The sequence below is a fragment of the Melanerpes formicivorus genome, unplaced genomic scaffold (assembly GCF_026170545.1).
Source record: "Melanerpes formicivorus ecotype bairdi unplaced genomic scaffold, bMelFor1.0.p_v2 SCAF_46, whole genome shotgun sequence".
Lineage (NCBI taxonomy): Eukaryota > Metazoa > Chordata > Aves > Piciformes > Picidae > Melanerpes > Melanerpes formicivorus.
Genome location: NW_027142398.1, coordinates 3,425,116 through 3,452,795, shown reverse-complemented (window position 1 = coordinate 3,452,795; position 27,680 = coordinate 3,425,116). Strand labels below are relative to the sequence as shown.

The 27,680-nt window shown below is 53.7% G+C and overlaps 1 protein-coding gene across 1 annotated transcript; it reads right to left on the bottom strand.

Annotated features, from left to right (window-relative positions):
- Positions 1 to 783: 783 nt before the first annotated feature.
- On the bottom strand, positions 784 to 26,273 carry ELK4 (ETS transcription factor ELK4). Its single transcript, XM_068159660.1, has 5 exons — positions 26,021 to 26,273; positions 11,950 to 12,165; positions 8,624 to 9,547; positions 6,171 to 6,287; positions 784 to 5,252 (listed from the first exon to the last, which is right to left on the bottom strand). Exons 2-5 carry the CDS (start codon positions 12,154 to 12,156, stop codon positions 5,154 to 5,156), a joined length of 1,347 nt encoding a protein of 448 aa, XP_068015761.1. The 5' UTR covers positions 12,157 to 12,165; positions 26,021 to 26,273; the 3' UTR covers positions 784 to 5,153.
- Positions 26,274 to 27,680: the final 1,407 nt, after the last annotated feature.

Below are 27,680 nucleotides of genomic sequence, written 5' to 3'. Positions count from 1 at the left end.
GCCAAAGCCTCTCTCCTACCGCAGGCGCAGGCTCTGCCACACCGCCTGGAGACTGAGAAGCCCTCAGCTGCTCCAAGTTAAAACAACAGCTCCTCAAACTCAAGGGATTTTAGCAACTTGAATGTGCCAGAGGCAGTGCATAGCAAACACAATCCAGCCCTCACTGCTGCAGATCAACTGCTGAAACAAGGAGCTAGGCTGAAGCTGCTGCTAAGGTAAAGCTGAAAAGACACCAACCCAGCTTTTCTCCATCCCCTGACGAGTAGGATCACAGCCCCTGGAACAGGGCTAAGGCAGAGCAAGTCTGGTTCCATAACCCTGAGGGTGCATGGAACACGTTTCTGCTTCCCCTGGAACTGCCTCTGCCAGCACCATGTGGTGCTGGTAGCATCCCCAGAGCTCAGGAGCTCCAAGCGAAGCACCGGAGGTAGCACAGGCGGCGGCAGCGGCGGCAAGCTGGCTTCACCCTGCAGCAGCTACTACACAGCAGCAGTGACACCTAACAAAACAAGACAAGAGGTTTCCAGAAGCAAGACCATGCTCATCCAGCCTAATTCTACCACCACCACCTACTGAATTCACCAATGCAAAGGTTAATCAAAAGCATCCAACGAGACCATGGCGACACGAACCGGAGCGAGAGGCTTCTGCGAGGCTGCGGTAACTCGGAACCGACACTCTACTAAACACCCCACGTTACAGGCTGCTAAGTGAAAAAGAGAGCCTAAATTAACCTCCCCCCCTTCCCTCCCTCCCCCCCTCCCACCATCCCCCCACCCCCAGCCTTCCCTCCCCTAAACGAAGAGCTGCAACGAGCTGCGAACTGCTGCTGGTAGCCGGCGAGTTGAAATCATCAGCGAGTGGCAGAACCCAAGCTCCGAGAAGTCAGAGGGACGCTGAGCTCCAGTCAGGAACGGGATCCAAGCGAGCTGGCACTTAGACACTTGTTAGCTAATCTGTGTTTAATGAGGCAGCATATATACAAGGGAGTATTACCTTAAGTGACCTGAACGTTGTCATGGAGAAAAAGCGAGCAAGCTGCTCCTCTCCCTCTCCTCCCCACCCCCCCACCCCTACCCTGCTTCCCCAGCTGCCTCCTGAGATCAGGAGCTTTTTGTTGTCCTAGGCAGGTGCTCAAGAAGCAAAACATCTCAGCCTATCTGGCAGGAAGCTGGGGATTTCCAGGCTGAATCCAGCATACACACTCACACACACACACACACTGCAGCTTCCCAGCAGCCCTCTCTCTCTCTGCAAGCAAATGTGGATCAGCAACCCTTTCATGGGCTGGGAAAGAGATCCCCAGGTCCAACTGCTCTGCTAAGTTCACCACTAAGCACCTAAACAACCTCCCTCCAGGGATGGTGACTCCACCACTTCCCTGGGCAGCCTGTCCCAGGGCTTAGCTGCCCTTCCAGTGAGACAAAATGAACCTTCCCAATGCTCAGCCTAACCCTACCCTGCTGCAGCTTCAGGCTGAGCTGCTCTTACAGTGAGCCAAAATGAACCTTCCTAATGCTCAGCCTAACCCTACCCTGCTGCAGCTTGAGGCTGAGCTGCTCTTACAGTGAGACAAAATGAACCTTCCCAATGCTCAGCCTAACCCTACCCTGCTGCAGCTTGAGGCTGAGCTGCTTACAGTGAGACAAAATGAACCTTCCTAATGCTCAGCCTAGCCCTACCCTGCTGCACCTTGAGGCTGAGCTGCTCTTACAGTGAGACAGAATGAACCTTCCCAATGCTCAGCCTAACCCTACCCTGCTGCAGCTTGAGGCTGAGCTGCCCTTTCACTGAGACAAACAGAATGAACCTTCCTAATGCTCAGCCTAACCCTACCCTGCTGCAGCTTGAGGCTGAGCTGCTTACAGTGAGACAAACAGAATGAACCTTCCTAATGCTCAGCCTAACCCTACCCTGCTGCAGCTTGAGGCCGTTCCCTTGGGGCAGTGCAATCTCAGGGAGCTGCTTGGAGAGGAGCAGGAAACCAGGCGGAGAAGCTGCGCCAGCCCTTGCTTCTCTTTGCATACCTGTGCTGAAAGTGATCAAGTTTACAATGAGCTAAGTGCATCCTGTGCACCACACACACATACACACACATGACTTCTACACAAACAAACTTGGCTTTTCTCCATAGGGGATGAGGAAAGGGGAAGCAATTAGATTGCAAATCTTTAGTGCTTTGTTTGTTGTCTGTCAACTCTGCTCCTAGTCTGCAAGGTTGCTCTCAAGTCCACCCATCTGGTGGGCATGAAAGTGGCCAACCTAGGGCCCAATCCTAGCCCAACCTTAGGGCCCAAAGTTGGCCCAACCTAGGGCACAATCCTAGCCCAACCTAGGGCCCAAGGCTGGACCAACCTAGGGCATAAAATTGGCCCAACCTAGGGCCCAATCCTAGCCCAACCTTAGGGCCCAAAGTTGGCCCAACCTAGGGCATAAAATTGGCCCAATCTAGGGCCCAATCCTAGCCCAACCTAGGGCCCAAGGCTGGACCAACCTTAGGGCCCAAGGCTGGACCAACCTAGGGCATAAAATTGGCCCAATCTAGGGCCCAATCCTAGCCCAATCTAGGGCCCAAAGCTGGCCCAACCTAGGGCCCATGGCTGGCCCAACCTAGGGCCCAAGGCTGGCCCAACCTAGGGCCCAAGGCTGGCCCAACCTAGGGCCCAAGGCTGGCCCAACCTAGGGCATAAAATTGGCCCAACCTTAGGGCCCAAAGCTGGCCCACCCTAAATCAACCATTCAAAGTGCTGCTATTCCTATCTAGCTACAGGGAATTTTCTAGAGCAGACCCCTAAGCCATCCTGCACACCAGGAAAATTCCAGCTGCCTGCTCTCAGTTCTGACCTGCAGCTTGATTTCTGCAGTCAATAATAATTAATAAGTAAAAAAACAAAAAAAAAGGAGAGGGAAAATTCCTAAGAGGTCAAATATTGCACATTTGTCACTTTAAGAGCTGCTGGCACAGGAAGTTTTTTCCTCCTGCCTCTGCTGATGTCTGAACAAACACAAAGCATCATGCCTCTGACCTAACTGCAGGAAGACAGTTCACTCCAGGAGCTCACTCCCCTGCTTCCCACCTAAAGGAGGCAGAAGCTTCTTCTCCCACCTCCCACCAGGCAGGGGACTTTTTGGGATGAAGAAAAACCCAAGACCCCAACCCCCCCCAAAATGCCCCAAAAGCAACTCCCCTACGTCCACCTGCCTGGGGTTCACGTCAGGAACACACTAAGTGGTCTCTGGATTTCAACAGTAGAAGGTAGAAGGACAATGCCACTGCTCTAAGTGAAGTCTTGGGTACTGTCAGATGCTTTAAAAGTGAATTCAGAGTCTGCAGGAGTGGCAGAAGGAACACTCTGGGAAGTTTGGAGTTCACCACTTCTCCACAGGGCAGGTGCAGTATATACAGCACAGACTGTCAGCTCCTCGTGCTGGGAGAGGTGCAATCCTCCTCTGCTCCTCAAGACTTTGAAGACAGCCAGTGGGGAATGCCCCAGGAGATGGTCTCCAGCTGTACAGCTCATGGAGGAGATCCTCTTAATGTCACCAACTCAATGCATGCAGTAGCAAAGAGATGAGAAGTTGCTGCCTGACATCAGCTGCCCACAGTGGAAGGACACACCACCGACAGACCCAAGACACCCAAGCCTCTGAGGAGCCATGAGAGCAGAGCCTCTCTTCCCTCATTCCTCCTAAAAGGCCTCCTGAGTTGTCAGAGGAAAAGAGAAGTACAAATCAAACTGCAAATTTCATTCCATCAGTGTTTCAAAGTGGCTGAGGACCAATCCTCTGCTGATCCATGCACACAGGGCCACCAAGGAAAAGGAATGCAAGTGCAAATTTACAGTGAGCTTGGGGTGTGGGGGTGCCCCTCTCAGGTGGCTGTAAACACTGAGCCTAACTGATTTTGGGTCTGAGCCTACCTTGGGTCTGAGCCTAACTGATTGGGGGGCTGAGTGCTTCCTCAAATTAAAAAGGCAACAGCATTAATGCCAAACTTGAGCTCAGAGCTGGCAGAAGAGGAGCTCCTCCACCTTCCACCGTGGGAAAAGAGCAAGGAAGTTAATGCTCAGACCTCATTCTTCTCACCCACTGGGGGGTCCAAACCTTCAGCATCAGGCAGCAACCTCACCAAACACAGACAGGTTAAAAATCCACCACCCTGCTCATCCAGCAGTGAGGTTACACAAGGGCTTTTGTAACAGGTCTCTGGCACAAGAAATGTTTGGACTTCAGCATTCAAACTCACTGAGAACTGAAAAGGAACCAATCCCCCCCGGTCAGCTCGTGGCCTCCTCACCAAAAGGAGGGGCAGGGAAGCATCCAGAAGAGCCTTGCCAAGACTGCTCCTCTGAGGGGCTGGGCTGCTGCTGCTGCTCTAACACCACCATAGCCAAATTGTCTCTCAGTAACACAACCACTGAACACCCCTTGAGAAAACTTCTCCCTGCAGAAAGACAAAAAGGTGGCTTGGCTGCTTGCTTGCTTTTTCCAGCAGCAAAGATGCAGGCTGCTTGGCTGCTGCAGAAGTTCTGGAGCCCCCAAGGCAAAGCTGAGTGCACACACCCCCTTTCCCAAGCATTTCCTGGAATGCCAGCTTCAATCAGGATTAGGTTTGGGTGGGGGTGGGGGGGGGGTGGAGGGGTTGTTGGGTTGGGGTTTATTTTTTTCCCCCTTCTTGCAAAGCACAGGAAGCAGAAGAGCAGAGAGGGTTTTCCAAAAGTCAGAGAGAGGGAGAGAAAACAACAAAAGACTTCCCTGATACCATTTTGGCTGCAGTCAGTGCAGACTCAGGTACTGCAACCCCAACCAAAAACTCCTTTGAAGTCTTCCAAACTGAGGAGGGAAGGGAAGAGATGGTGGAGCTTCAGCTCCCATTAAGGCCTTTGCATAAACATTCCCAAGCTGGGTCTTCCAACAACAACAAAAAGTGGGGGGGGGGGAGGGGGGGAAGGGGGGAATTTTGCCCCCTACCCCCCCAAAAAAAAGAAGCTTTTTGTGTGTTTTAGGAGGGAGAGGGAAGGGCAAAACCCCCCAAGGATTGTGGAGAACCTTTGTGGAGCTAGAAACTGCTCGGTTACAAAAGGGGGGCTCAAGAGAAGTGTTCACATCCTTCCCCTTGGCTTGCCAAGATGTCCTTCCCAGGAGATCATGTGCTATGTCTTCTGTAGATCAGGGGAAAATGGGCCAGGGGTTGAAGGTCCATCCAGTCCAGACAGAGTAAATGGGCCATGACTGTTCAGCACTGATGGAAACTGAGAGACAGAACAAAGCAATGGTTAAGGGAGAGGTCATTGTAACGGTGCTGCTCCTCTCCTAGCTGTGCAGGTAGCAGAGAATCAGGGGACTTGAGAGACTGAGAGCCCTGGGGCTGTTCAGTCTGGAGAAGAGAAGGCTGAGAGGGGAGCTGACCAATGTCTGAGGGCTGGGGCGCAGGTGGAGAGGGCCAAGCTCTTTTTGGTGGTGCACAGTAACAAGACAAGGAAAAATGGATACCAGCTTGGAAGACTCCATTCCCCCTTGCCCTGTCTCTAGACACCCTCAGGGCAAGTCACACACAGTATCACCAAGGTTGGAAGAGACCTCAAAGATCATCAAGTCCCTCTGCAGCCTTCCTGTAGGATGCCTTCAGGTACTGGAAGGCAGCTCTAAGGTTCCCCTGGAGCCTCCTCCAGGCTGCACACCCCCAGCTCCCTCAGCCTGGCCTCACAGCAGAGCTGCTCCAGCCCTTGGATCATCTTTGTGGCCTCCTCTGGACTCTCTCCCAACAGCTCTGTGTCCTTATGCTGGGAACACCAGAACTGGAGGCAGGATTTGAGGTGAGGTTGTTTTTTGACCAAAGAGGCAGCATTTCCTCTCTTGCCCTGCCACCAAAAAGGTTGACAGGAAGCACAGGCCTATAAAAAAGTCAATCTCTGAGCACAGAACAGACTGTTAGTAACACAGAGCATCTCTGGAACATCAACATTTACACCAGACTTAAATAAAACTCAGTAAACACTACAATTAAAGCTCTCAAAAGCTAACACAGGGGATGGAGAAGGGGGGAGGGGGGGGGGGGGAAAGAGATCACTACTTTGCCTCTCTGTCAGCTGTTTGGGTTGATTCTGGCAGCTCTGCTGAGGGAGGCTCTGTAAAGCCCAGAGGGATTGACTAATGCTGCTGGAGCTTACCTGAAAGAGTGTGTTAGCACCTTGCAACCTGGCAGGACTGAGAGGAGCAACTGGGCTGAGGGTACTCCAGAAGTGGATGCTGGAGAGCAAGGGGCTTGGGGTCAGCAAGATGGGAGTCTGCAAAACACAAGGAGATGGTCAGCAGGGTGAAAGCAGCACTGAGAGTGGAACACACAGCACATGAAAATCCAAGCCAGCCACAATCAGCTCAGCTCCTACAGCTGCAGAGGGCTGGGTCCAAATTCCAGGAACTCCCATTCCCTCCTCCTCCCTCCAACCCCCACCACAGCAGCAGCCATCCAGCTCTGCTTCCCCTTTTGCTGAGCCATTGGCCTCTTTTCCCATTCACTGCCAAATCCCACTGCAACCCAGAGCCCAGCAGCTCCTCCTGCAATTCAGCCCACAGCATCTGTGAGTGGCTTTGGAAAGCTCAGCCTCTGAGGCTGGGCACACCCAGAGGCTGGGTGACACTGGCACTGTTAAGCCACAACAAGGGACATTTACACCCAGCTTCTGGATGTAGTTCTGCAGTACTGGCTCCAGGTCTGGGCTCCCTGGTTCAATTTTGCTGGAGAGGGTAGAGCAAAGGGCTACAAAGATGCTGAGGGGACTGGAACAGCTCTGTGATGAGGAGAGACCAAGAGAATTGGGGCTGTTTAGTCTGGAGAGAAGCCTGAGGGGGGGATCTGATCAGTATTTAAAGGGTGGGTGACAGGAGGATGGGGCCAGGCTCCATTCAGTCTCCAGTGACAGGGCAAGGGGCAATGAGCACGAACATCAGGAGTTCCATCCAAACATGAGGAGGAACTTTAAGGGTGCTGGAGCCCTGGAGAAGGCTGCCAAGAGAGATGGTGGAGTCTCCATCTCTGGAGAGATTCAAACCCACCTGGATGTGTCCCTGGGTGACCTTCCCTGGGTGACCCTGCCTTGGCAGGGGGGTTGGACTGGGTGATCTCCAGAGGTCCCTTCCAGCCCCTCCCATTCTGTGCTTTTGAATGTTCTAGGTGCTCCAACAGCCAAACATTCCAAAGGCTGCCAGAAAGAGCAACTCCAAAGGATTTTTCTTCCCCTCCCACCCTGTCTTCAGCCATTTGAGTTTCCACTCAGCAGCTTCCTCACACTCTCACCCATTCCTGACAGGAAAGAGATTGAATACATGGAGAAGAGAGGAAGAGGAGAGCTGGATTCAGTTCTCTCCCAATGTTTACATGAGGCAGAGAAGCTTTCCTTTCCCACACAAAGTTAACCACCACATTAAGCAGCTGTTCTGAATAGAACAGAATTAACCAGGTTGGAAGAGACCTTTGAGATCCTCCAGTCCAACCTATCACCCAGCACCATCTGATCAGCTAAACCATGGCACCAAGGGCCTCATCCAGGCTCCTCCTAAACACCTCCAGGGATGGGGACTCCACCACCTCCCTGGGCAGCACATCCCAAGGGCTTCTTTCTATGAAGAACTTCTTCTTTACCTCCAGCCTAAACCTCCCCTGGCACAGCTTGAGACTGTGTCCTCTTGTTCTGCTGCTGCTTGCCTGGGAGAAGAGACCAACCCCCACCTGGCTACAATCTCCCTTCAGGGAGTTGGAGAGAGCAATGAGGTCTCCCCTGAGCCTCCTCTTCTGCAGGCTAAGCAACCCCAGCTCCCTCAGCCTCTCCTCCCAGGGCTGTGCTCCAGACCCCTCCCCAGCTTTGTTGCCCTTCTCTGGACACCTTCCAGCAGCTCAACATCTTTCCTAACCTGAGGAGCCCAGGACTGGACACAGGACTCAAGGTGTGGCCTCAGCAGTGCTGAGCACAGGGCACAATGACCTCCCTGCTCCTGCTGGAGGCCAGGATGCCCTTGGCCTTCTTGGCCACCTGGGCACACTGCTGGCTCATGTTCAGCTTACTATAGACCAGGATGAGTCTCCATACTCTGGCCTGAAGTCAGTGCCCACAGGATCAAACTAAACCACCTAAGCTGCTCAGCAGACACCTCCATGGCTCTCTCCTTTTCAAGCATTTCCAGAATCAGCCTGAGGGGTAAAGGCAAGGTTCAGGGGGTTGGAAATGATTCTCTATCACCCTGGCAAGATCTAGAGAGGATCCCTGCTGCTGCTGGTTTGGGTTCTGCCTCTTCATGCTGCCACTGTACAGACAGGCAGAGCTCAGCCACCACACCTGGGCACACTTTGGGGTGGAAGCTAACCCTGGCTGTGAAGAAAACTAATTCTGTTGTCTACAAATTCAGTTGCATCAAAAAAAAAACCAAACCCAGAACACCACAAAGAATCCCCAAGCAAGCAGCAAAGGGAGTGACATCCTGAGGTCCAGAACTCCAAATACAAGCTGCTGCTCCCATTTCCAACTTCCCTTCCTGTTTTAACATGCAGCAGAACTCCTATTGTTAGCACACAAAAAAACCCCAACCCAACCCAAAGCCCAACTCAAGGGGAAGGGAAGGAGGTTACCTGAGAGAAAAGTGCTGGAGTAAGAGAAGCAGTTGGGAGAGAAGGGCTCAGAATCCCCAGGGGACTTGGATCGCTGCCTGTGATGACCAAAGTGGGAGCCAACTCCAGCCCTTTGGGTTTTTTAGATCTGGAGAGGTGGTTGGCAAATTCCTTCTCCAGCACAGATGAATCCTGCTCTTTGGGCTCTGGGGACTGATGCTGGAGGCTCTGAGCCTGCTCCAGCTGCTGAGATGCCACGGACTCGATGTCCGTGTCAATGTCCAGGTCGGGGTTGGAGCTCAGGGGGGGCGATGGGGGCGTGGAGGGAACTTGCAGAGTAGGAGAGACTGAGGAGATGGGGGGGGTTGGGGTGAAGCTGGTGGTTAAGTTTGGCAAAGGTGCTGGAGCTTCAGGGACAGTTAGCTTGGGCAGCACGAGGGTCTCCAAGGTCTGCAGAGTCTCATCCGATCCCATGGGAAGGGAGGGCGCGGTGGAGGTGGCAGAAGCAGTGGAAGTGGCAGAGATGGCTGAAGTGGTAGAGACCAGGGGGGCAGAGGGAGGCTTTTTGGAGGGCATGGTGACAAACTTGATGACAGAGGGGGTCGGCTCCTGAGCAGGCTTCTTCTCTGTCAGTTTCTCAGCCGGATTCTCGATCTTGATGGACCTGAAGAGTTTGACGCTGGAGGAGTTGAGGGAGTTGAGGGTGAAGGAGGAGTACAGGCCTGAGTGGATGTAGTCATTGCGGCTGGAGGACTTTGCACAGGGCTGAGGCTTCTCCTTCCCACCATTCTCCACCTCCTTTGGAGCACTGCTGACTTCTGCAAAGCCAGACATCTCGGGGTCCCCTTCCAGCCTGCCCACCACCAGCGGATCCATGTTCAGGATCTCCGGGTAAGAGACGAACTTGTAGACAAACTTCTTCCCGTTCACTTTCTTAATGATATTCTGTGGGGGTAAGGAGATAGAAGGGAAAAAAAAGATATATATATTTAGACCTTCTTCAGATTCATTTTCTTCCTCCAAACACTGCCTAAAATAGACTGAGGAAACAGTCTGTAAGCTCTCCTCAGGAATGGTTTCTTCTGCCTTCCCGGTTTAAAACCCACACCGCGTCCTCGCGGCTCGCTTTGGGCTCCCAAAGTAGCATTTCCAGGGCTCCCAGGCAGAGCAGTGAACCAGGGGAGTTTAACCTGACCTTCAAAATACCAAACAATAGCCTTGAAACTCCCTAATGCATTTCAAACCATCAGCTAAGAAAGAAAGAGAGAAACCTCTCCCATTACCTCCATCAGCGATCACTGCCTTGGCTGCCTTCAGCGTAGGCTAAGAGGAGAACCTCGGCAGAACCGCAGCTGGGAGGCCTGAGAGTTGATATTTCAAATCCAATCCACCTTTGCTCTCAAGGAGATGATAAGAAAAGAAAAGCCAGCAGCTGAACTAGTCAGCAGAACTCAGGCTAATCAGCTATTTCAATACCACCAAACAGCAGCTGTCAGACTTGTTTGGCTCCTAAGCGAAATGCCAGGCACGGTTCGGAGCTAAGAAGGTTCTCAGCTTAGTGGACAATCAGCATCATTGGTGAGGTGTCACAGGGCCAAGTCAGGTTGCTTGCTACCTGCTAACAAAGCCCCAAGCCAAAGACCACCTCCTACCAACTGGCAGGTTCCTCAGGAGCTTTATTTTCTCTCCTGCACCCCCCACCCAAGAACGGTCCTGGGGTAGATGGTTGATTGGAATGGAAGGCAGGAATCCCACCCCGGGGTTCCAGTTCCACTTTTGGACACTAGCTAGGAGAGGCTCTCCCACATTATGAGGGGGGAGCAGCTGTGCAAGAGGGGCACCTTCCTCTGCTGGGCTAAACTTGCTGACCACATGAAGAGAGCAAGTCTGGATGCATGGGGGAACAAACCCTTCCCTCGGTGCTGCTTCCCTGAAAATCCTCATTTTGATCTCCCTTCCCAGGGACAACTGCAGAAGAGATCTCGAGGTGGTGCAACATTCACCATCTCCTCCTCCTTCTCCTCCTCCTCCTCATCATCATCCTGTTGCTTAAAGTGGAGTGTTGAGGATTTTAACCCTTGCAAGGGTTCAGATTTGGGGATGAGGATCAGTGCTCACAGATTGCTACCAGCAGAAGGTTTTTAACCCTAGCAAGGGTTCAGATTTGGGGGGTGAGGATTAGTGCTCAAAGATTGCTATCAGCAAAGGTTATTTTAACCCTTGCAAGGGTTCAGGTTTGGGGGGGCTGAGGATCAGTGCTCTAAGACTGCTACCAGCAGAAGGCTTTTAACCCTTGCAAGGGTTCAGATTTGGGGGTGAGGATCAGTGCTCCAAGGTTTTTAACCCTTGCAAGGGTTCAGATTTGGGGGGGGGTGAGGATCAGTGCTCTAAGACTGCTGCCAGCAGAAGGTTTTTAACCCTTGCAAGGGCTCTTATTTGGGGGGTGAGGATCAGTGCTCAAAGATTGCTACCAGCAAAGGTTATTTTAACCCTTGCAAGGGTTCAGATTTGGGGGGGTGAGGATCAGTGCTCTAAGACTGCTGCCAGCAGAAGGTTTTTAACCCTTGCAAGGGTTCAGATTTGGGGGTGAGGATCAGTGCTCACAGATTGCTATCAGTAAAGGTTATTTTAACCCTTGCAAGCATTCAGATTTGGGGGAGTGAGGATCAGTGCTCTAAGACTGCTACCAGCAGAAGGCTTTTAACCCTTGCAAGGGTTCAGATTTGGGGGGGGTGAGGATCAGTGCTCAAAGATTGTTATTAGCAGAAGGTTTTTAACCCTTGCAAAGGTTCAGATTTTGGAGGTGAGGATTAGTGCTCCAAGGTTTTTAACCCTTGCAAAGGCTCTTATTTTGGAGGGTGAAGATCAGCACTCAAGGAGTGCTACCTGCAGAAGGTTTCTAACCCTTGCAAGGGCTCTTATTTTAGGGGGTGAGGATCAGCACTCAAGGAGTGCTACCAGCAGAAGGTTTTTAACCCTTGCAAGGGCTCTTATTTTGGGGGGTGAGGATCAGCACTCAAGGAGTGCTACCTGCAGAAGGTTTCTAACTCTTCCAAGGGCTCTTATTTTGGGGGGTGAGGATGAGCGCTCCAAGACTGGTGCTCCCAAAGGCACAAACCAGAGAGAACCCTTTGCACAGAGCTGGCTAAGAACCTCCTGAACTAAGCAGCGGGGAGGAAACACAGCACCAACGAAGGGATATGAACACCCCCTGGAAAGACAGCCCAGCACACCTCACTTAATCCTGGCAGGCAGGAGAGGCACCTACCCCCTGGAGGGGAATGAAAAAGGAAACAAAGCTCATTAGGGTGGCTAAGGATTGGAGGTGGATTTAGAGACGTTGTTACCTTCACATAATAGTATCTGAGAGCCCGGCTGAGTTTGTCATAGTTCATATTGGGCTTGTTCTTGCGGATCCCCCAGAGCCTGGCCACCTCCTCTGCCTGCAGCAGTTTGAACTCCCCGTCGTTGGAGGTCCAACAGATGATATTCTTGTTCTGAGGCTCTTGGAGGAGCTGGAGGAGGAACTGCCACAGGGTGATAGCACTGTCCATAGCAGTAAGCTGCAAGTCAGAAAGGCAGAACACAAAAGCGAGGGGGATTAAGCACCAGGCATTCGGTCGCCTCTGCCCTAGAAGGGAAAAGGGGGGGGAGGAGGGGAGAGGAAGGAGGGGAGGCTGGAGCAGAGATGCTCTTTCCAAAGCCACCCAGAGTAAAAAAATTATTAGTCACCAGTCGTGAAAAGCTGTTCCCTGCAGAACAGGGAGGCTGAGAGCCAACTGCTGGCGTCTCCTCCCACATGTCAGTACTTTGCACAGGGGGTTATATTTAGCCTCATTTAACTAAATCAGGTCACTTTGGGTAAGTTGCAGTGAGTCACTCTCCCCCCACCCCACCCCCCCCCCCCCCAAAAAAAATCCACCCAACCCCAAAGCAAAGTGAAAATGAAAAGGGATCAATAAGATGTTTCCAAGTTGTTCCGTCTTCACCCACTCTGGAGAAAGAGCTCAGGTGGCACCCAGGTGAAAATGAAGCCACCCACTCGCCACCTCCTTCCTTCCCCCCACACCCACCTCCAACCTCAGCATCTTGACCAAACCAGAGCTCAGCTGCAGCAGCTCTCTGAAGGTGCCAGTGCAGAATAACTCGACACTTCCCCCAAGTCACATTTCTACCACCTCTTGGGAAGCAGAACCTTGCCACCAACCCTCAGCCTCCGCTCTTCCCAACCTCCTTTTCTCTTCCAGATTTCATCCCTGCCTTCCCCGAGGGAGTAAACATAAATACATGAGGGAAGGGAGGGAAGGGAGGGAAGGGAGGGAAGGGAGGGAAGGGAGGGAAGGGAGGGAAGGGAGGGAAGGGAGGGAAGGGAGGGAAGGGAGGGAAGGGAGGGAAGGGAGGGAAGGGAGGGAAGGGAGGGAAGGGAGGGAAGGGAGGGAAGGGAGGGAAGGGAGGGAAGGGAGGGAAGGGAGGGAAGGGAGGGAAGGGAGGGAAGGGAGGGAAGGGAGGGAAGGGAGGGAAGGGAGGGAAGGGAGGGAAGGGAGGGAAGGGAGGGAAATGACTTCCAATTATTAGCAAAATGATTGACAGTGAGGGTGGGGAGGCACTGGAACAGGTTGCCCAGGGAGGATCCAGCAGGCTTGCCTGGAGATTTGAGAGACATGGGATCTGAGTGCTGAGTCCTCAGCAGCATTGACAAGTGTGGTGAGGCACTGATGGAGTTGAATCTTGGGGCTCCAATGTCTGGGATCTCAGGAGAAGGAATCATTTCTGAGTGGCCATGAAGCCCTCCCCACTTTGCAGCTCGAGGCACAGGCTGCCCAGGGAGGTTGTGGCTGCCCCACCCTGGAGCTGTTCAAGACCAGGTTGGATGAAGCTTGGAGCAACCTGGGCTGGTGGGAGGTGTCCCTGCCCATGGCAGGGGGGTTGGAACTGGGTGATCTTTGAGGTCCCTTCCAACCCAACCCCTTCTGTCAATCTGTGAAATGCTGCCTTTGCTCTCCTCTTGATTCCTGCTGTGTCCTTCCCACATCATTTAGGCTGAGACTTCCTAGGACTGGCATCTTCCAGCTGATTCCTGCACTTCATAGAATCACAGAGCCATTAAGGTTGGAAATGACCCAAGGGTTGGAAGATCATCAAGCCCAACCATACTCCAACACCCATGACCACCAAACTCTGCCCTGAAGCACCACATCCACAACATTTCTTGCAACACCTCCAGGGATGGGGACTCCACCACCTCCCTGGGCAGCCTGTGCCAAGCCCTGACCACCCCTGCAGTCCTGAAGTTTTTCCTTCTATCCAACCTAAACCTCCCCTGGCACAACTTCAGCCCTTCTTGTCCTACCCCCCGGTTTTCAAGCACTGAAGCTGGCAAAGGATAGAATAGAATAGAATAGAATAGAATAGAATAGAATAGAATAGAATAGAATAGAATAGAATAGAATAGAATAGAATAGAATAGAATAGAATAGAATAGAATAGAATAGAATAGAATAGAATAGAATAGACCAGACCAGACCAGGTTGGAAGAGACCTTCAAGATCATCACGTCCAACCTATCATCCAACACCACCCAACCAACTAACCCATGGCACCAAGCACCCTGTCAAGTCTCCTCCTGAACACCTCCAGGGATGGGGACTCCACCACCTCCCCAGGCAGCACATCCCAATGGGCAATCACTCTCTCTGTGTAAAACTTCCTCCTGACCTCCAGCCTAAACCTCCCCTGGTGCAGCTTGAGACTGTGTCCTCTTGTTCTGGTGCTGGCTGCCTGGGAGAAGAGACCAACCTCTGCCTGTTTACAACCCCCCTTCAGGTAGTTGTAGAGAGCAATGAGGTCACTCCTGAGTCTCCTCTTCTCCAGGCTAAGCAACCACAGCTCCCTCAGCCTCTCCTCCCAGGGCTGTGTTCCAAGCCCCTCACCAACTTTGTTGCCCTTCTCTGGACTCGTTCCAGCAAGTCAACCTCCTTCCTCAACTGAGGGGCCCAGAACTGGACACAGGACTCGAGGTGTGGCCTAACCAGTGCAGTGTACAGGGGCAGAATGAGCTCCCTGCTCCTGCTGGCCACACTGTTCCTGATGCAGGCCAGGATGCCATTGGCCCTCTTGGCTGCCTGGGCACACTGCAGGCTCATGTTCAGCCTACCATCGACCAGTACCCCCAGGTCCCTCTCTGCCTGGCTGCTCTCCAGCCACTCTGACCCCAGCCTGTAGCACTGCCTGGGGTTGCTGTGGCCGATGTGCAGAACCTGGCACTTGGATGTGTTCAATCTCCTGCCGTTGGACTCTGCCCATCTGTCCAGCCTGTCCAGGTCCCTCTGCAGAGCCTCTCTACCCTCCAGCAGCCTGTGCCCTGGGCAGCCTGTGCCAAGCCCTGACCACCCCTGCAGTCCTGAAGTTTTTCCTTCTATCCAACCTAAACCTCCCCTGGCACAACTTCAGCCCTTCTTGTCCTACCCCCTGGTTTTCAAGCACTGAAGCTGGCAAAGGATGAGATGCTCAAGGCCAGGCAGAGAGCAGCAGAGGGGATGATTCTCCTTGACCACATCTGACTACACCACACAGAGATTGTGAAGCAGAGCCTTTAACAACCCTGCCTGCACAAGGGAAGTATCAGATGCACTGTGAATGAAACCAGAGCAAATTCTATTAATTCACTATCCCACATGGATTCTCTTATTCCAGGAGAGACAAGCTTCTCTTCATGCAGCTCAAACAGCTTCCAATGAAAGAAAAACAAACCCAACCACTCTGGAAGAAGATCCATCCTGATGAATTACACTCAGGAGGTTTTGCTATCTGTTAGCTGCTAGATTCCCTTTCCCTCCCCACCCTTTTCTTTCCCATAGAATGAAGGCAAAACTCAAGGGGGTTTCCATCTCACTGAGCCCACAGCTCAAGAGACCAAACACCATTCACAACCCAAAGCTCCAGAACAGCAAAAGAGAGAGGGGATTCTGCCTCTCTGATCTGCTGAGACCTCACCTGGAGGTGCTGTGCCCAGCTGTGGGACCTCCCCAACACAAGAGACAAAGAGACCTGATGGGGCAGGTCCAGAGGAGGCCACAAAGATGATCAGAGGGCTGGAGAACCTCTGCTGTGAGGACAGGCTGAGGGAGTTAGGGCTGCTGAGTCTGGAGAAGAGAAGGCTCCAGGGAGACCTTGAGAGCTACATTTCAGTATCTGAAGGGGATCTACAGGAAGGCTGGGGAGGGACTTGTAGCAAGAGGACAAGGGGCACAGCTTTGAAACTGGAGCAAGGGAGATTTAGGTTGGGCATCTTCACACTGAGGATGATGAGACACTGGCCAGGGATGTGGTTGAGGCCCCATGCCTGGAGCCATTCAGGATCAGCCTTGCTGTGGCCCTGGGCAGCCTGCTCCAGCTGGAGGTGTCCCTGCTGCCTGCAGGGGGGTTGCACAGGATGACTTTTGAAGGCCTCTTCCAACCCACTGCAATCTGTGAAGCCCTGAACTCTAGGACCCAGGCTCTGCACTGCTTGAATCTGGAGAAGTGTAAGGTTCAGCTGGGCCTTGCCAGCTCCTCTTCCTCACCAAAGCCTTTTATTCCAATCTCATTACTGCCCAGCACTTAGCCAGTCCTATATAAGGAAGAGAACGGTCTAGATGTCAGAGCCTCAGCATTTAGTCAGCCCTGTGAGAGGATTACTGCTGACAGCTCACAGGACTACCCATTCTCATGTAAATAAGGTGCCCCGCGGCAGGTACTTTCTTGGGCAGAGCCCATCGGTTGCATTTCAGCTCTTTTGAAGGCTCCCTTGCCCAATGGCAGCCTCCCAGCTCACTCCTTCCCTCCATCCAAGCAGTTAAATTGCTGCAATTAAAAGCAACCATCTCAAAGGGCAGGACACCCACACCAGCACCTTGTTCTGCTGGCCTAAGGTGCTTTCCTCGCTAATTACTGGCTGCATGCAGCTCCCTGCTTGCCCACATTAATTGCTTGGTACTCTAAGAAACGATCAGCTGCTCCAAGGAGGTGCTTGGAGACTCTTCCCCCCGATGGGAACCACATGAAAACTCACCCAGCAGCTCTCCTCTGACCTGCATTCATATTGGCCACTGACACCTCAGAGCAGCACAGAATTGTTTGGGTTGGAAAAGAGCTCTAAGGTGGTGGAGTCCAACCAGCAACCCAACCCCACCACCGTGGCCACCAAACCATGGCCGCAGGTGCCACGGCCACACAGTTTTTGAGCACCTCCAGGGATGGGGACTCCAATCCCTGACCACTCTTTGAGTGAAGGAATTTTTCCTACTCTCCAACTTAATCTTCCCCTGCTGCCACTTGAAGTCATTTCCTCTCATTCTCTTGCCTAATAGCAGGGAAAAGAGACCAACTCCCATCTGGCTCCAGCCTCCTTTCAGGGAGCTGTAGAGGGCAATGAGGTCTCCCCTCAGCCTCCTTCTCCCCAGGCTCAACACCCCCAGCTCCCTTCCCAGCACTGTTCTCCAAACCCTTCCCCAGCTTTGTTGCCCTCCTCTGGCCACACTCCAGCTCCTCCTCATCATCCTTCTTGGGAGTCAGGGGCCCCAGACTGACCCTCACAGGGCCACAACCCCTTCCCTGCTCCCGCTGGCCACACCACTGCCAACCCAGCCAGGCAGCTGGGGGATCTGGGGTCAGAGTGGCTGAGAGCTCCCAAACAGAGAGGGACCTGGGGGTGCTGATTGACAGCTGCCTAAACATGAGCCAGCAGTGTGCCCAGGTGGCCAAGGAGGCCAAGGGCATCCTGGCTTGCATCAGGAACAGTGTGGCCAGCAGGAGCAGGGAGGTCATCCTGCCCTGTACTCTGCATTGGTTAGGCTGCACCTTGAGTCCTGTGTCCAGTTCTGGGCTCCTCAGGTCAGGAAAGATGTTGAGCTGCTGGAAGGTGTCCAGAGAAGGGCAACAAAGCTGGGGAGGGGTCTGGAGCACAGCCCTGGGAGGAGAGGCTGAGGGAGCTGGGATTGTTCAGCCTGGAGAAGAAGAGGCTCAGGGGAGACCTCATTGCTCTCTCCAACTCCCTGAAGGGAGGCTGTAGTAGCCAGGAAGGGGTTGGTCTCTTCTCCCAAGCAACCAGCACCAGAACAAGAGGACACAGTCTCAAGCTGTGCCAGGAGAAGTTTAGACTGGAGGTGAGGAGAAAGTTCTTCCCAGAGAGAGCTGTTGGCCATTGGGATGTGCTGCCCAGGGAGGTGGTGGAGTCCCCATCCCTGGAGGTGTTCAAGAGGGGATTGGACGTGGCACTTGGTGCCGTGGTTTAGTCAGGAGGTCTGTGGTGCCAGGTTGGACTCACTGAGCTTTGAGGTCTCTTCCAACCTTGGTGATACTGTGAGAAGGCAGAAGGCAGGCAGGCTGCAGAGCAGCACAAGCAGCAGCTCATTATCCTGTCAGGATGATGCACACGCACGGGGTGCTGCGTAGACAGAAGGGCTCAGCTCCCCCATTCTGCAGAGCTGTCAATACCACTGATGTGTTAACAGAGAAAGAACAGGGGGGAGGGGGGGAAGAAGAGTGCTGGGGGGGGGGGGGGAATAAAATAAATAAATCAAGTTTGAGTGATTATTCCCACGCTGCATTTACCCACAGCTCAGAAGCAGCTCTGCACCAAACAGCACTGACTGATGCAACAGGAGGCAATCACAGCAAGGATTAGATTAGCAGCAGAATTTTGGAGTGGCAAAGGCTTTTTTTTTTTTCCTCCTGGCCTTTCTCTTTTTTAACCCTCCTCCTAAATATTTTCCCTGCAGGTTTTCATCCCCAGCATTTCAGTGGCATCCTTTGGGGGGGGGGGGGTTTGCTTCTCCTCGCTGCGCTCTCGAAGCTCAGCGATTCCTGCAAGCTTTGGGGACGTGCTCTAGTGGTCATGGAGGTGGTGGGTAGAAGGTTGGGCTTGATGATCTCAGAGGTCTTGGCATCAACACCAAAAAAATCATTAAGGTGGGCAAACACAGCTGTTGCTGTGACAAGCACCCATGGGTGTGGAGGACTCGCCCCCCATCAGCTCAAACAGAAGAGATCATCTGGGTCAGGCCTCAGGCTGCTGGTGTTGGACTTTTGGGGATGGAGTGGGGAGATGCCCAAAGCTGACAGCCCAGCATTGTGACAGCACAGTGTCCAAGGGTACACAAGGAGTGACCAAAATGATGACAGGCAGAAGAGATCTTTTACACAGCTCCCTTTCCCAGAGAGGGGCTCTGAGGCGAGGAGCAGTTACCCAAAGAAATGAGTTCAATGCTGCAGCTTTGGAAGGCTCCTTCCCCCAGACTGCAGGGCAGGGTTGCATTGATCAAGGTACTCCTGACTGTTTCTGGCATTTCACAGAACCCAGTATGGTGTGGACTGGAAGGGACCTCTGGAGATCATCCAGGGCACCCACAGCAGCTTGCCCAGGATCACAGTGGCCAGGGCAGGCTTTGGAATCTCTCCAGAAGAGACAACTCCACAACCTCTCTGGGCAGCCTGCTCCAGGCCTCCAGCACCCTCACACCAAAGGACTTTTCCTCCTCAAATGAAACCTCCTGGGTTCCAGATTGTGCCCACTTCCCCTTGTCCTGTCCCTGGGTATCACTAGCCCCATCCTCTTGCCCCCCCCACCCTTTAGCTCTGGCTTGACAGCCCCAGGGCCTTTCCTCCTCACAGGGATGCTCCAGGCCCCTCAGCATCTTGGTAGCCTTCAATGGACTCTACCCAGTAGCTCCCTTTCAGGTTGTATCTAGGACTTAATTGATTGAGGATACCCTCAGCACCCTCTGCTTTAAGAAGCCATCTCTTGGAGACACTAGCAACAGGGTAGAGAAGTTCTACTTATTCCTTGGCTGTCACAGAACAGGAAGAGAGAGCACTTGGGAGTGGTTATGCTGCACAGGAGGGGATGAATGTCCCTCTTTATCAAGGAAAGGATGGAGAGATCCTTCCATGGAGCTGGGAGTAGAATTTCTTCTGAAGATTATACACTGGCAAAGGGGAAGGCCAGAAAATAACTCTCAGAGTGGCCATAGCTAGGGGTGCAGAGGTGGATCTTGCCCCTTCAGAGGGCAGAAGAAGGCTGTAACTGGGAAAGGAGGAGACACCATTGTCTCATGAGTCAAGACACCTCACTGAGCTGTTTTCATTAAGCTGCTTTGATATGGCACAAGAATACATCAAAGAACTCTTGCTTCTCCAGGAAAAGAGCAGAAGCAAAACAACATCACACAAGATGTAAAACTCAAACCAGCACAGGCAAGAAGAGCACTTCTCTTTGTTTAAGCAGAGCCAACTAACGTGCTACAAAGGCTCTTCCTTCTTCAGCACCTGGGGCAGAGGGTGGTTGATGCCTCTCATGAGCCTTTTGCCTTGCAGCTAGAGTGGGGCTGAGCAGCAGCTCAAGCTCCTTGTGCCATCCACTTTTGACTGAACACCTCCAGCTTCCCTGGCACAGGAGGAACAGCCACTGGAGAGGCTCCCTTCAGGGCCAGGTACTCCAAAGCATCTCCAAAGCATTCAGCAGATCCTTTTGTCCTGTTGACTGAAGAACTGAGCAACCACCACACCCTTCAGAGGCGCTGCAGGCCCATTAGAAACTGAGCCCAAAAGCAGCAGGGCTGAGGATGGGAACCCACTGCCCTGCAGTACACTGAGCATGGTGAGACCTTGCTCCCCTCCTGGCTCTGTGAGCAGCACTTCAGCCTCACTCACAGCTACATTTTCCTCTCCTGAGAAGGCACCGACCTCCCAGCACAGCTCCCCGGCAGCAGAAAACGCTGAGCAGCCTGATTGCTGCTTCTTCAAGATGAATACACCAATCACGACAAGCACCCCACTGCAAACCAGCTTTGTGCTGAGGCTTATTTTCCTTTGAAGAGCCGGTGGAGGAAGGGGGAAGGCAAAAAAAAAATAGAAGCTCTCATTTCAAGAGACAACGAAGGAGTTAGGCAGAGAAGCAAAGAAAAACCACCAAGCAAAGCCAAACCAACAACCTGCTGCTTCTGACAGCAGCCCCTTGCCACTCCGGCAGCCTTGGAGCAGGAGGCAAAAATAGTTGCTAGAGGCAGAGGGCAGCTCCACTCTGCAATGAGCATGCTAAAATAGAGCACTATTATTGTCTTGAGATCTTCTCTGACGCCTACAGATGACCCTTGAAGTGTACTGAGGAGCTGACAGAATTTGGCTGCAGCTCTCTAAATACAACCACGGCAAACCTGAGCTCTCTCCGCTCGCTGCAGCTCCCTCTGAGGCTGCTGCAGCTCCCTCTGAGGCTGCTGCAGCCCTGTTTGAGGCCTTGACTTCACAAAGCCTCCAATTCACAACCCCCCCCCCAAAAAAAAAACCCAACAACCAACCAAAAAACAACCAAACCACCAACCAACCAACCAACAAACAAAGCCCAAACTAAAGAGCCAGGAACAAGCGATAGAGATCTCTCTTCCGGCGACTTCTCCTCCTGCCGCGACGTGCTCCGCGCAGTCTGTTTGATTACAGAGCCCCAAGGCTTTGCATCTCCTGGGGAAGGAGGGCCTGCAGTCCCTGGGTGGCACAGGAGACACCAGGGCATGGCTTTAGGAAGTGGCAGATGGTCACCTCTCCTTGGCCAGCATCACAAAACAAACCCACCATCCCGCCCCCGCTGGTCACCCCTCGGTGCCCAGAAAGCAGAGGGACACCTCACCACGGCCCCAGCAAGGCAACAGCCAGGCCCCAAGGAGGTGGCAAAGGAAGGGTTGGGGGGATGGTGTCTGCCCTAACCCCCCTCAAGGTCTTCTGGCAGATTTCCTGTCCTTTGACTCGACACCAAGAACAGCTCAAATCATCTTTAGCCTCCATCTGTTCCAACAGCCTCTCATGAAGCATCTGCAGGCTTGATGACTTCTGCAGATGGGGCTGGATAAAAGCAGGCAGGTCCACAGCTTTGGCAGCAGCCACAAAGGATGGTGCAAAGGGAAAGAAAAGGATCTCAGACACCATGCAGTGAGGAGGAAAATCATTGCCACCACCTATTTCAGTGGCATGGCTCCAGCTGCCCAGGTATTCACAGGAGTGACATCTCAGAGCTGACTCTGGAAACGGCACACAGCAAAAGCAAACACACAGGGGTGACAGAAAAACCTCTCCTCAGATCACAGACACTTCATTAAAGGCAGCAGAACTCACTCAAGAGATGGTCCTGGGGACCTCACACTTCATAGTGCAGGGCAGCAGATTGTTTTCACACCACAGCTTCACAGACTGCATCAGGTTGGAAGGAAGCCTCAGAGCTCATCTTTGTCCAACCCCCCTGCAGCCAGCAGCAGGGACACCCCCAGCTAGATCAAGCTGCTCAGGGCCACAGCAAGGCTGATCTTGAATGGCTCCAGGGATGGGGGCTCAACCACATCTGTGGGCAACTGTTCCAGTTCCTCACCCACCCCCACCCCCCATTGCCAAGATCTTCCTCCTGATGTCCAGCCCAGATCTGCCCTGCTCCAGTTTCACACCACTGCCCCTCGTCCTACCGCTACCACAAGCACTCCAGCAGAGCCAGACCTGCTCTGTGCACCACACAATCAGCACCCCACACAAGCCCACAGCTGAACTGTTTAGACACCACTCTCCAAAGCCATTGCCATGGCTTCTCACTAGTTTAAGATGGCCATGGGGTGTGTGACCAGAAGGAATCTGCAGGCCAGAACCCCTGCAGCATTGTGCACTCAGTATTCCTGGGGGTGCAAGGCCTTGGTGGCTGCTCCAGGCAAACAAAAACAACAAAGTAGAGTTGGGTTGAAGGCGACTTTTTTCTTTGGGAGGTCACAGACCCAACTCCTTCTTCAAAAGAGGGTTAACTTCAAAGCCCAGCTCAAGCTTTTCAGGGTCTTTGTGCAGGCAACTGAAGAAATCAATCAAGGGGGGCCCCGTTCCTTTCATTTTAATAAGGGGACAAAGATGTAAGGCTGCTGCTGCTGAAGGATCTGATTAAGTGGTGATCAACACCAAATCAAGCAACCACTTCACTAATAAGCCTTTCACAAGCAGTTTCCAAGCTCCTGGGGCTGAACCAGTACCTTCAGAAGGCTCTGCCTGTGATTCATCTTAGCCTTCTGCCCAAGGGGGATGGCCAAATCCACCCTCCTCAGGGTACCAGCATCGAGCCACTGCCAGATGCTGGCCTGGTGGGAAGCATGGGAGGGTGTTTAGCTCTCTTCCCAGGGCACACAGAGCATTGTAAGAGCACTTGAACCACCACCACCTTTTGTAGCTGGCAGGTGAAAAAAGGTGGAGAAGAAAGCCACCACTCACAGGGAATGCAACTGCAGAAGCAGGCTTCTCCCTCTGCAACACACCATGGAAGAAAACAATTCCAAAGGCTGGCAGCTGTCCAAGCAATAATCAAATTAGAGCCTCTTTAATAAATACTAAAATGAGGGAAAAGAAGGGGGGTGAAAAAAAACCCAAAACCACAACACCCCAGACCTCAAGAAATAAATTCCCCATCTTCCCCCTTGGCTCTGGCATTCCCTGCACCTTTGTTTCCAAAGTGGTCAGGAAAACCAACTTGCTGTGTCTGAAGGAGAAGCTGTGGTTATCGAGGCAGGAAGCTCCCTGGAAGGAAATGCCGGAGGATGTCCTCACGATAAGAGCAGCTCCAGAGCTTTCATTGCCTAATCCCCACTCCAGGCTTGCCCTCTTTTTATTGGCTTAAAGCAAGTGTTGCAATAAATTTGGGGGGATCTTGCCTCGAAATGCCAGTCACTGGACGTGAAATCAAGGTGTCAGCAAACACTTTGGGGGGGTTAGGAGTAAATTGTTTTGGCTTTCAACTCCTATTTCCTTCTTTTTAGCATTTTCTGCTCTTTCCAACCTTCCTGCAGGAGCAAACGAGCCAGGAAGGAGAAGAGGGGCGTCAGGATTCCATCATACTGATGGCTGAAGACTGAAGCTGCTGGGAGCAGAGACAAAAAGCCCTGAGAGAGAGGAGGGTGCTTGCTTTGTTACCCGAGATGGTTTTGACAAGCACACCCTGAGAGGGAAAAGAAACCCTTAACTCCGCTTGAGCACAGCCAGCAAGGCGACTTCAAAGCACAGTCCACGGACTTGCTCCAGCTGCTACAGTCACTCTGATCCTCCATCCCTGCCTAAGGATGACTGACATCCCAGAGGAGCTGCTTGAAGGGACTGCAGACCTCGTCTGCCTGCTTCTCTGTGCTTTTGATTCGTGGCTTCATAGAATGGGTTGGGTTGGAAGGGACCTTAAAGGTCATCCGGTTCCAACCCCCCTGCCGTGGGTAGGGACATCTCCCACCAGCCCCAGGCTGGTTAAGACCTCATCCAGCCTGGCCTTGAACACCTCCAGGGAGGGGACATCCACAACCTCCCTGGCCTTGAACACCTCCAGGGAGGGGACATCCACAGCCTCCCTGGGCAACCTGTGCCAGTGCCTCCTCACCCTCACTGCCAAGAATTTCTTCCTAACCTCCAAGTCTAAATCTGCCCTCCCCAGGCTTCAATCCATTCCCTCTTGTCCAGACGTGATGAGAATGTTCCTTCTCTATTTCTCCTTTTGTAAGAGACCAAAAAAAAAAGTGGGAAGCTTTAGGACCAAGAGAGAGAATGGCAGACCTGAGAAAATGGAAAGCCTTTGATCAGTTACTGCCTTGGCTGCTGACACTAATGTGATTGTTTCCGAGTAAGCCCCTAAAAAAACCACCCCAAGAAACACTTATTTCCAGGGAAGATCTTCTCTAAGCAGATTACATTTGCTTCCTCCTTATCTGCCACCACAATGGGCTGAGGGGAATGTTTACCAACAGCAGATTAACCGAGCTTCCAAGAGGCACAACGTGCCTGCTGAAAGTAAAAGCAGCCTCCAAGAGCTGCTGCCCAGCGAGGGGTCAGCGCACCAGGGAGCCAAAAACCCCCGACCCAGAAGGCTAAAAACGGCTTCTGCCGATCCCAACTGGATGAAAGGGGAAGTCTCTTCAATTTAAGAGGAGGGGGAGAAAACAAAACAAAACACAACACAACACACACACCAAAAAAAAAGGAGGTTTCCTTTAATGATGTTTAGAATACACTCGGCCTGGTTGCTATGACAATGGAACAACTCTTCCCTACAAACGGGAGCTGAGACCCTAAAAATAAACAGGCTGCCAAAAGAAAAAGGGGGGGAGGGAGAGGGAAGGGGGGGAGAGATAGGGGAGGGGGGGGGGGGGGAGAGGGAGGAAAAAAAGAGGCAAAAATAAAAGAAAACCATCCCAATCAAATCAAATCAAATCAAATCACAATCGGGAACGTGCAGCTTTGCCGGGGAGGCTGTGCCTGGCGCGGGGCTCGCGTTTGCTCCGCGCACACGACGGAGATAAAGAAATGCTAATGACAAGATCCTGCCCCCACCGAGCTGAGCGCTCGCCTACAAAACCGTTCCTGGGTTTCTCAGGAGCTGCTGCTGCTGCTTGAAAAACAAACCAACAACAGCAAAAAAAAAAGCCAACCAACCAACACCACCAGCAGCACGAAGCCAGAACTTCGGATTCCACTCCCCTCCCGCCCCAGGCAGCGGCACGAAGGGGAGGATGAAGAAGTTTGGCTGTGAAAATAAAGGTAAGGATGGGGGGGGGAATTAAGGCCCAGGTACAGGTCTGTGTACGTGCATACAAAATAATAAAGAGGGAGCATTTGCATACTTTCTCCGTGGCCTTATTGATGTGGGGAGGAATCCACCCGTTTCACAGAGAGAGGAGTACACAAGGATTAAAAAAAACACAACAACCGACACAGCAGCAGGGTGAGAAAAGGGAGGGGGGAAAAAAACACCCCACCAACAAAAACCCAACCACTCGATCCCAGCCTCCCATCTCCCAGCAGCACCGAGAGGAGGCTCAGCCAGCAGCCAGCGGTACCGGCTCGAAGGGAACCCCTCCAGCCAAAGCCTCCTGCCCGGCACAGCTCGGCCTGGGCAGCCCAAAACTGAGCGAGGGGCCCTGGGGAAGGCTTCTTCCCCTCCATCCCTGCGCGAAGAGCGGCTCCAGCACGGAGCAACGACGCGGGGCACCCCGCAGATCAGGGACCCGGGGCGCGTTATCCGCCTTTTCAACGCCACCGCCGCCGCTTTCCTCCCGCGGCTCCCTGACACCAGCGCAGCCCCGCACCGGACCGACCCCCGCACGCAAACACACCCCCGGCCAGGCGCGGAGAGGTCCCGCCGCACCACCGCCAAAAAGAAGCCCCCGAGGCGGCGACTTCCCGGAGATGCTGCCAGTCCCCTCCTCTCCGGTCCCTTCCGAGACCGCTGGCCCCGGCCCGCGTCCCGTTCCCCCCTCCCCGGGCCTCCACACAGCCCCCGCACGGTCCCCTCCGCTTCCTCCCCCGCGCAGGACGGAGCCCGTTCGCTCCCGGCCCGGAAGGCACCCCGCCGTGCCCGGGCCGTCGCGGGCGGGCCGTGCCGCCCCCACTCACCGAGGAGGAGCCCCGCCGGTACTCGGGCGTCGCGGTCCCGTCGCGACGGGCAGGTGCTGAGAGCGGCTCCCCCGCCGCCCTTCATGGCCGGGCTGCCCCCCGGCGGGCCGGGCGCCAGGCCCCCATCCCGGGCGGGGGGGAGCCAGGCGAGCAGCGAAGGGCAGCGGCGCGGAGGCGGCGGCCGGGGCGGGTAGAACGGCGGCAGCGGTGCGTTACATGGCGGGACGCAGCGCGCCAGCCCCTACACGGCGGAGCCTCGGCGGCCGCCGTAGCCACACTTCCGCCCACGGCCCCGCAAGAGCGCGGGGCGCTCGCGCGCAGCCGCCAATCCCCGCGCAGATCGCGGGCGCCGCTGGCCAATGGGGCGGAGCTGAGTGCCCAGCGCTCGCAAAGGCCGCCGGGAAGCGTAGTGCGCGCGGCCTAGCGCCCGCCCGCAGCCATGTGCCCACGGCCCGGCCCCGCGGTCCCGGCCCGACGGGACCCCCCCCAGGCACCGGTCGCTGCCGGTAGGCGTCTGTGTAGCCTGTCACGAGTAACACGCAACCCTCGACCTGCTGTGCGCCGTGGGAGTGGGGCTGCACGGCATAGGGACCCACCCCCCCACTCCCCCTCTCTCCAGGCACCGCAGGGCATGGGCTGCGTAAGGGGAAGGGGTTCAGGCCAGAGGCAGCCGCGGAACGCCGAAGTGGTTCACGCGTTCAAGAAACATTTTAAATGCTAAATAAATAAAGAGATAAACCCTGCAAAGCCCAGGAGTTACTTGGCAAAGTGATGGCTGGAGCTCACTAAGAGGTACCCCAGCGCTGTCGCTGCTCACCGCTGCTGATGTGCTCAGCAGAGCTCAATGCTTTGCCCTGGACTAGGAAACTGGTGCATAAAAAAAAAAAGTCTTTCTTCCCAGGAGAAAGGCACTGCCAGGCACTTCTGCTCTCCCAGGAGAAAGGCACTGCCAGGCACTTCTGCTCTCCCTGGGGATCATGGTGGCACTGGGCCACTCGTTTCCCCGAAATCCACCTGGATGAATTCCCTGCAGAGGGCCACAGGGTTCAGCCAAGGCTTTGTGGATGTTGACTGCTCCTGGATCTTTTCCATGGCTCACCTGATCCCAGCCTGCCAGTGGCAAAGGCACAATGCCTCCACGCTCACCAGCCTGAGCGGGGGGGAGAGGCGATCCCAGGCTGGCTGCAGGAGCTTTAATCACACCGAAGCTCATTAAAGCAGCCCATGCCCACACTTCAGTCCCCATAGTCAGGTTGTTTAGCATTAAGATCACAGAATCATTTCAGTTGGAAAAACCCTCTAAGATCATTGAGTCTAACCATTAACCCAGCACCACCATGCCAACTAAACCACGTCCCCACATGCCATATCCACAGGTTTCTTGAGCACCTCCAGGGATGGTGACTGCACCACTCCCCTGGGCAGCCTTGTTCCAACCCCTGACCACTCTTGCAGGGAAGAAATCGTTCTTAATCTCCAACTTCAACCTCCCCTGGTGCAACCTGAGGCCATTTCCTCTTGTCCTATCACTTCTTCCTAAGGAGAAGATACCTACCCCCACCTGGCTCCAGCCTCCTTCCAGGTAGTTGCCGAGAGCAATGAGGTCTCTCCTCGCTGCCTTGGCCTCAGTCCTGAGACACCTATTAAAACCTCACTCTTC

Excerpts from the sequence above, each read along its gene's own strand:
- ELK4 (XM_068159660.1), bottom strand. The coding sequence starts at position 12,156 with ATGGACAGTGCTATCACCCTGTGGCAGTTCCTCCTCCAGCTCCTCCAA. Across the intron at positions 6,288-8,623 it reads CTCCAGCACTTTTCTCTCAG|ACTCCCATCTTGCTGACCCC; the intron begins GTAACCTCCTTC and ends TGTGTTTTGCAG. Across the intron at positions 5,253-6,170 it reads GTGCTAACACACTCTTTCAG|TTTCCATCAGTGCTGAACAG; the intron begins GTAAGCTCCAGC and ends TCTGTCTCTCAG.